Genomic DNA, 8,708 nt, shown 5'->3' with positions numbered 1-8,708 from the left:
CCACATAACATATGGTTTTGTGTTATACAAAGATTCAAATAATTCTGTGATGGCAATAGCACACAAAAATGATGTCATAGTTAAGTTTGTTACTTAGAAGAATATATATAATTAATGTATTTATTCCATAAATATTTTTCATCACAGTAGGGCTAGTGGAGAGGGGGGTTTACCATCAACTTTCACCAGTAAAACAAATTAAAATAAAAAAAAATCAGCAATGAGCTCAATATAAATATAATATATAATATATCGGTATCGGATCGGTATCGGCCGATATGACCAAGCAAATAATCGGATATCGGATATCGGTCATAATTTCAATATCGTGCATCTCTAATATATATATATATATATATATATATATATATATATATATATATATATATATATATATATAGGTTGCATATGAGTATATAGGGTAAGCAGCCTACAGGCCAGAACCGGCCTGCATCAATACTATCTGGCTCGGAAGATTATTTTGAAAATATGATTACAAATGGGTGGTTTGGTGTGAAATGCTGTTAACACTCGCATGACTGAGGTTTCATACTCCTCCACCAAGCCTGAAAAATGATCATTTTGATCCCCAAATCAGGCTATCCTATTGGCCACTGTCTCCCTCTGTTCTCCAGACTAGTTCACACTTTCTCCCCCAAACAGTGGGGGGTTCCATTGTCTTCTAAATAGCTGAGAGTTGAAAATGGGTTGCCAAATTTTTAGAGAGAAATAAGCAGGCAGGTCTATGAAAGTGTAGGCAGTAGGCTAGTGTGTATTTCTATCTGTCTCCTATATGTCATCATGATTTGTGATTTGTGTATGTGGGGATCTCATTTTTACTTCCATGCAGTGTTGATTTTGTTAACGAAAAGAAACGAAATATGTTCGTCAACTCACATTTTTCAAAGGACGAAGACGAGACGAGACCACCACCCATGAATAAACAATAACTGGGACTAAATCATTATGCAATTTCGTTGACTAATAAAGACGAGACGAAAATGTAATTCACTAAATAAAGACTGGACTAAACTCTATGGTCATTTTAGTTCACGAACAAAGACGAGACGAAATATTATATCATATATTTATTATATGATTTTGTCACTCCCTGTCTCCTTTGATGCACAGAGCAGGGCATGCTGTTCCTCGCTCACACACACACCCCCTTTTAAAGTTGCAGCCGCGCACGCACACACACACACACACACACACACACACACAGAGTCACACCACACACCGTCAAATGAATGGCAGGAGGATTCAGATTTCAGAGCGAAACTTTACAAAATAAAACGGTAAAATGCTTTGCACGGGGCACGGGAGAAAGAGAAGAGGTGATATGGACACATTTTCGCTACATCGATGTGGAGAACAAAACACAATGCTTGATTTTATCCGAAGGCAAGCAATGTGGGAAAAACGCAACAACTTGAAGAGACACAAGCGTTCACCACAAAGAGATCGAGTTATAAGTTAACAAAAGGTTTGCACTTTCTCCATTTACACCCCATAAATCTACACAAACGTTCAGATTTCAAATATAAAGTGCTTACCTCATGGCCAGGGATGTTACAATTCTATTCGGGTAACCCATAAGTACCCATATTCTCCGTATTGTCCAATAAAAAACATTTTAATCCGATCGGTGGCCATTTTCTCCGTATTTTCTCCATGCTTTCAACTACGTGACCCTATCGGTTGGGAGGTGTAATTGCACTCTGTAACTATAACTCTATGAGAAAATGACCGCCAATCGGATTAAAATGCTTTTCATTGAACAATACAGAAGTTACGGGTACTTATACCCACCCGAAGTAAATTGTAACATCCGTGGCCACGGAATAAAAACTTTATATTTGAAATCCGAACGTTTATGTAGATGTACGGCATCTACGGTTTATGTAGATGTACGGCAAAATATCTGATCTTCAAGCATAAAACAGTTGCTGCGTGACAAGCTGTATGCTTGTAGATCCTATCTTTTTCCACCGCTTTGCAGTGAAAGGGAAAGTGGAAAATGGGTCGCCAAATTTTGCGAGAGAAATAAGTCAGGTCTATGAAAATGTTACTGCATGCGTCGTTGTGCCCTGAGAAAACAGGCATGAATGGGGTAATAGCCGAGGCTAATTTGCAACACCAGTCCCTGGTTAGACCTTTCTATATAAATATATACCTAATAAAAATGCATGAAGCTCTAATCTAAACAAGTATGAAAATATATTTATATCTGCAAAGTAACTAGTAACTAAAGTTTTCAAATAATTGTAGTGAAGTAAAAGTACAAGATTTGCCTCTGAGCTGTAGTGGAGTAGAAAAGTATTACCATTATAATGTAATTATATAATTATAATATTAATAATAATAGAAAGACGCGAAAAACAAGCCCAAAGTCGCTTATAATAAGCAGACATGGCAACATAGACTCGTTGCTGCGTAGGGAGTCTGCTCGTCTACGGGCCGCTCTGCGGGGGGTCTAGAGGTGTCAACTGCTCTTGCCTGGGGGAGAGAGGGGGAGAGCGGTCAATTTAGCCGAAATATAACGGTTGGGATGGTATATATGGTATATATTTCATATTTATAATACGTTTCAGAAGAAAAAAAAAACGGAGATGATTTGAAACAAATATTTAGGAAAAGTCATGAAAGGGGAACTTTCTCAGAGCTTCATGAGAGAAGATAATCCACTTTAAATTCTCAAAATCGGTCATATTGATAGCTTAGTCATGCAAGTGTTAACTGCTGTCTTTTGTTTTTCTTATTGCAGTCATATGAGACAATTTGTAAAATGAAAAAACTAAATGATAATAATACTAATATTTCACTCCTTCCCCCCCTCTGCCACTCAGGTGGAAGAGCACATCTCTACATGTCTGACTGACATCTCACAGTGGATGTCTTCTCACCACCTCAAGCTGAACCCAGACCAGACCGAGCTTCTCTTCCTCCCAAGTAAGTCCTGCTCCATGCTATCTAACTATTTCCATAGACAACTATCTGGTGACTTCTGTTCCAACGGCCAAGAACCTTGGTGTTGTCCTGGACAGTCAGCTCTCATTCAAGGCACACATCACAGCGGTTACTTGATCTTGTAGGTTCACACTCTATAACATTTCTTCTCTGCGACTGTGGAGTCCGTTCTCCTCTACGGCTGTGAATGCTGGACACTAAAGCGAGCCCTACAGAAGTCCCTGGACGGGTGATACACCAGAATGATACGTGTGGTACTGAACATCAACCGGGACCTTATTTCGCGAAAGCAGAATTAAATAAGCCTGGATTTAAGCCAAATCCAGGTTTTACAAAGTCTGCTCCGTACAGCCTGGTTTATTCCGTTCCACGAACGTCAAGCCAGGCTGAGAAGGAGCTACTTTGTTGAGCTAGACTTTGTCAAACCAGACTGTGTCGAGCCAGGATGGTAAAGCCAGGCTTCACGTATTCCTGTAAAAGACCATGAAAGTCCATTCATGGTCAGAATCCTTGAATCCTTGAACGGTTCGGGGGTCCACGGGGGTCCCCGTGTTGACGGGGACCCCCGTAGACCCCCGGCCGCTACTGGGACCCCCGTGGACCCCCGGCCGCCATAAGAGAACATTTTTTTGGGCTTGTAGATCTTCGGTTTTCGCATAAGAATTGAATAAGTGTGGAAAAACTCATTGGTTTGTGATCACATTGACTGCTTAATGAACAGTAAAGGCAATAGGATAAGGATAATTCCTTTAACAGGTCCGTTCATGAAAGTCCTTGCGGTCTTGTTTCCCATGAGGGCCTTTGAGTAATTAGGGGTTAAGAGTCTTGCTCAGGGACAAATTTCATCAACACATTTGCTGGCCTGGCCTGGAATCGTACCTGGGGCAACCAGGGCCTCTGGCTCCCTAGGCGGGCTCACTAACCACTCAGCTATGGCCGCCCCCCAATAATAGGATTAGTTAAACCTGGCATTTTCACAGCTAAATTTCCATGGTAACTAAGGTAGGATTGCTTCAATTTTCTTTCATGGATAAACTTATCCAGGGTGAACTGGCTAAACTAATCTGGCAAGATAATTCAGCTTTCATGAAACTAATTCATGGCTAATCCTGGAAAAATTAAGCCAGGATAGCTGTTAAATCCAGGCTTAACCCCTAATTCTGCTTTCGTGAAATAGGCCCCAGGACGAGCACATTACCAACAAGCGTCTGTACGAGGCACTACTAAGTGTATCAGAAAAGATAGCAGTCAGGAGGATGAGACTAACCGGCCACTGCCACCGGCACAGAGAATTCCCGGTCAAAAAGCTCGTACTGTAGGAACCAACACACAGGCATCGATCAAGAGGACGTCCCACACCTACCTACATGGATGTACTAAGGAAAGAGGCTGGTGCAGAAAGCACAAAGGAGCTGGCCAGATGTATGGAGAACCGAGATGACTGGAGACACCGATGGAGGGCACGTCTGAGGACGATGTAGAGAGAGACATTCAAAGGATCAGGCCCTTCCTCATGCACCCAGGAGTGAGCCCAGCTCCTTATCCAGACATTAGTCATATAAAAACTTGACTATTGTAACTCTATCCTGGCCTCCCGGTATGTGTACTTAAGCCCCTCTAAATGATCCAGAATGCCGCAGCATGCTTGGTCTTCAACCAGCCAAAATGTTCCCATGTTCCCCCTTCTCCGCTCCCTCCACTGGCCCCCACGTACTGCCCGCACAGAGTACAAAACACTGGTGTTGGCCTACAAAGCAACCAAAGGTATGACACCCCCATATCTTCAAAGCCTGATCCAACCCCACAACCCCTCCTGATCATTCAGATCAGCTAACACAGGGAAGCTGTCAGAACCTTTCCTAAAACTCCGGGGACAACGCTCCACACGTCCAAGACTCTTCTCCCTTCTGGCTCCCAAACTATGGAATGAACTCCCCATTGCAGTCAGAACTGCAGACTAACTCCCAATCTTCCACCGTAATCTGAAGACTTAACACACTCATTAACCATGTCTAAATCTGTTAATACACGTTTTGAAAACACTTTTTCATACTCAAACTCGTGATTTGTAGTTACTAGTCGTTAAGTATTTGTTGTGAGGCCATCTAAAGTCAGGATTATCTATGTCTTATAAAGCATTTATAAATGAGATAGAAGCAATGATATAGAAAATGCTTAACTAATGCTTATTAATGTATTAATGATGCTTTACAAATGAATAGGTTATATATAAGTATATAGGGTAGGCCGCCCGGCCGGCAGCAATAATATCTGGCCCCATTGTGAACTTGTAGATCTGCTATTTTCACTCCTTTTTTGTGATACATGGAGATACAGTAAGAGGTTTGTGTCTGACAGCAGCGTTATGTAACTGTGGGCATACAGTACTTTAATTTAATTTAACGTGTGTGTGTGTGTGTGTGTGTGTGTGTGTGTGTGTGTGTGTGTGTGTGTGTGTGTGTGTGTGTGTGTGGTGTTGCATCATGCATTCATCATTTCCTATTTTCTGATCTATTTCATTGACTGTAACCCTGACAGGTTTATTAAAGACCTGAAGATGAGTGAGTGTGTGGAGAGAGAGGAGGAGGGACCTGACAAACATCACATCCACAGACCAGAGTCTCCAACAGACAGCTGTGTGTCTAAAGATGATCCTCCTGACTTCAGTAATGAACCTGGGCCTCCACACACACAGTATGTGAATCTTCCTATACAATATAAACACTATAACCCTATACAATATACACACTATAACACTATACAATATACACTATAACACTATATAATATAAACACTATAACACTATGCAATAGACCGCCGAAGTCTGACGTCATTTACACATCCTTTGTTTGTCTACCTGGTTCGCAGTTTTCCACCCCCGTTCTGAATCCCATAGACGTATTTAATATCGCGTCAAATAAGAACTGTGTTCCAAAAATAAACAAATGACCACGGCGGGTTGACTCTTATGGATATGAAGCATCAACTGACGGTGAGAAAACGCTAATGTTACTTCCGCCAAATTAGTTACATTTTCGCCAGAAACAGACTGTATCAAATATAAGTGACTGACTATCATAAACTATACAGAACCTCCTCCCTGACAATAACGCCGACACGCGGTGTTTATTTTTGGACCACAATTCTTATATGAGACGATTCTAAGATGACCCAATGTTATTCTCCATAGACAAATTACTTCCGCAAACCTGGGGATGAACGAGTGACGTCAGGACTTCGGTGCTCTATATACACACTATAACACTATACAATATACACTATAACACTATACAATATACACACTATAACACTATACAACATACACAACAATATATGTGATTCTATGAACTTCAGTGTGGTTCAAGAGAAAATGTGACACAGTCTGTTATAGCGCCACCATGAGGTCCATTTGAATAATTTGCAGTGAATGATCTTCCTTGACCTACTGGGAGTAAGTGTGTAAAGTTTCACTGTGATCAGTCCAGCGATGCCGAAATTAGCTGTTCAATGACAGACTCACTGAAAGTTTCACAGATTCACAGACATAATCACATGAGTGAAAACATAGTCCCTGCCCCTAGCATAGAGACATAGAGTCTAATAATGTTGTCTCCTCCCTATCCAATGTTTGATTATAAGTTACTATGTGTGAAGTTTGTGAATGAAGTAGTACAAATCACAATGCGTTAATTACCAATTAAATTAACAATTTACACAACACTAACATGACACAGTGATCTCATGCTAGGTTCTTCTTCTTTTCATTTCAGCTGTTCACTTCAGGGGTTGCCACAGCGAATCATCTGCCTTCATCTCAGCCTGTCTTCTGTCTCCTCTTCTTTCACACCAACTAACTTCATGTCCTCTTTCACTACAGCCATACATCTCCTCTTTGGTCTTCCTCTAGGCCTCCTGCCTGGCAGTTCCAACCTCAGCATCCTTCTACCGATACACTCACTATCCATCCTCTGTATATGTCCAAACCATCTCTGTCTGGCCTCTCTGGCTTTATCTCCAAAACATCTAACATGTACTGTTCTTCTGCTGTACTTGTTCCTGATCCTATCCATCTGTCCCTCTGATGTACTCCTTCCTGATCCTATCCATCCTGTCCCTCTTATGTACTCCTTCCTGATCCTATCCATCCTGTTTGGGAGGTTTAGCATGCTGGGAACTGGAGTTATGGCTGTTTAACACTTCCGTGACTAGCCGGTCAATCTGGACGATTTTGAGAATTTAAAGTGGATTATCTTCTCTCATGAAGGAAATTCCCCTTTCATGACTTTTCCTAACTATTTGATGGAAATGATCTCTGTTTTTTTTCTTCTTCTGAAACGTATTATAAATATGAAATTAGCCCCATATATACCATCCCAGTCGTTATATTTCGGCTAATTTGACCTCTCTCCCCCAGGGAAGAGCAGTTGACACCTTGAGACCCCCGCAGAGCGGCCCGTAGACCAGCAGACCAGCATGGACTGTAGACCAGCATAGACTCGCTGCGCTGTTGCCATGTCTGCTTATTATAAGCGACTTTGGGCTTGTTTTTCACGTCATTTTTTTATTATTATTATAATTATATATATAATTACATTATAATGGTAATAATTTTCTACTCCACTACAGCTCAGAGGCAAATCTTGTACTTTTACTCCACTACAATTATTTGAAAACTTTAGTTACTAGTTACTTTGCAGATATAAATATCTTTTCATACTTGTTTAGATTAGAGCTTCATGCATGTCCTTTTGTAAATGATTTTTTATTAGGTAAATATTTATATAGAAAGGTCTAACCAGGGACTGGGATTGCAAATTAGCCTCGGCTATAAACCCCATTCATGCCTCACTGTTTTCTCAGGGCACAACGACGCATGCAGTAACATTTTCATAGACCTGACTGCTTATTTCTCTCGCAAAATTTGGCAACCCACTTCACTGAAAAGCGATAGGAAAAAGATAGGATCTACAAGCATACAGCTTGTCACGCAGCAACTGTTTTATGCTTGAAGATCAGATATTTTGCTTAGGATTGAGCACATGTGTGAAGCATACCGATGTGTTCGCTACAGATCGTGCTGTTTTCTAATGCTGTGCCAACAGATCTGATCTACAAGCATAGGGCTCGTCAGGCAGCGACTGTTTTATGTTTGTAGATCAGATATTTAGCGCAGGAGTAGAGCAGGAATGAGCACATTTGTGGAACGTAGCGATGTGTTCACTTGTTGCGCTGACAGGGAGGAGGAGAGGAGACGTGTTTGTCAGCGACGTGGACAGCTGATAGAATGAGAGCTTTACGCTCAGACAATAATGTAAATATTATTATTATGAATAATAATAATATTGGTTTGTCAAGAGATATCCATGTGTCTTGGACAATGGAGATAGTCACGTAATTAGACAGTGGCTTCAGCGTTCATATAGGCTCCATGTTTCACTGAAGAGTTTAATGTGACGCTACAGATCGCGCTGTTTTATACGTTTTTTTTTATAAAGATTTTACATACAGAATCTGCAGTTACCATTACAAGTTAGCCTATTTTATAATGTTTCTGCAATTGAAATGTTAATAGCTATTTAGAAGACAATGGAACCCCCACTGTGTGGGGGAGAAGGTGTGAGCTCGTCTGGAGCTGAGAGGGGAGACAGTGACCAATAGAATAGCTGTAAAAACGGTCTTTATGACCCCCCAAATCAGGCAGTGTGTGATAATAATTGTGGGTTTGTGTCCCATTGGTA

The 8,708-nt window shown here is 41.0% G+C and overlaps 1 protein-coding gene across 1 annotated transcript in view; it reads left to right on the top strand.

Annotated features, from left to right (window-relative positions):
• LOC308103124 (NACHT, LRR and PYD domains-containing protein 12-like) overlaps positions 1-8,708 on the top strand; it is a 57,057-nt gene that overhangs the window by 2,473 nt on the left and 45,876 nt on the right. Inside the window, exons 2-3 of the mRNA XM_080452975.1 lie at positions 2,850-2,952; positions 5,509-5,664. Coding sequence (XP_080309101.1) covers positions 5,528-5,664 — 137 coding nt within the window. The 5' untranslated portion in view covers positions 2,850-2,952; positions 5,509-5,527. The remainder of the gene's footprint in view (positions 1-2,849; positions 2,953-5,508; positions 5,665-8,708) is intronic.

This window comes from Gymnoscopelus braueri, assembly GCF_963280865.1.
Source record: "Gymnoscopelus braueri genome assembly, chromosome: 16".
Classification (NCBI taxonomy): Eukaryota; Metazoa; Chordata; class Actinopteri; order Myctophiformes; family Myctophidae; genus Gymnoscopelus; species Gymnoscopelus braueri.
Note: the sequence above shows the minus strand (reverse complement) of the source record. Positions and strands in the feature narration are given on the sequence as shown.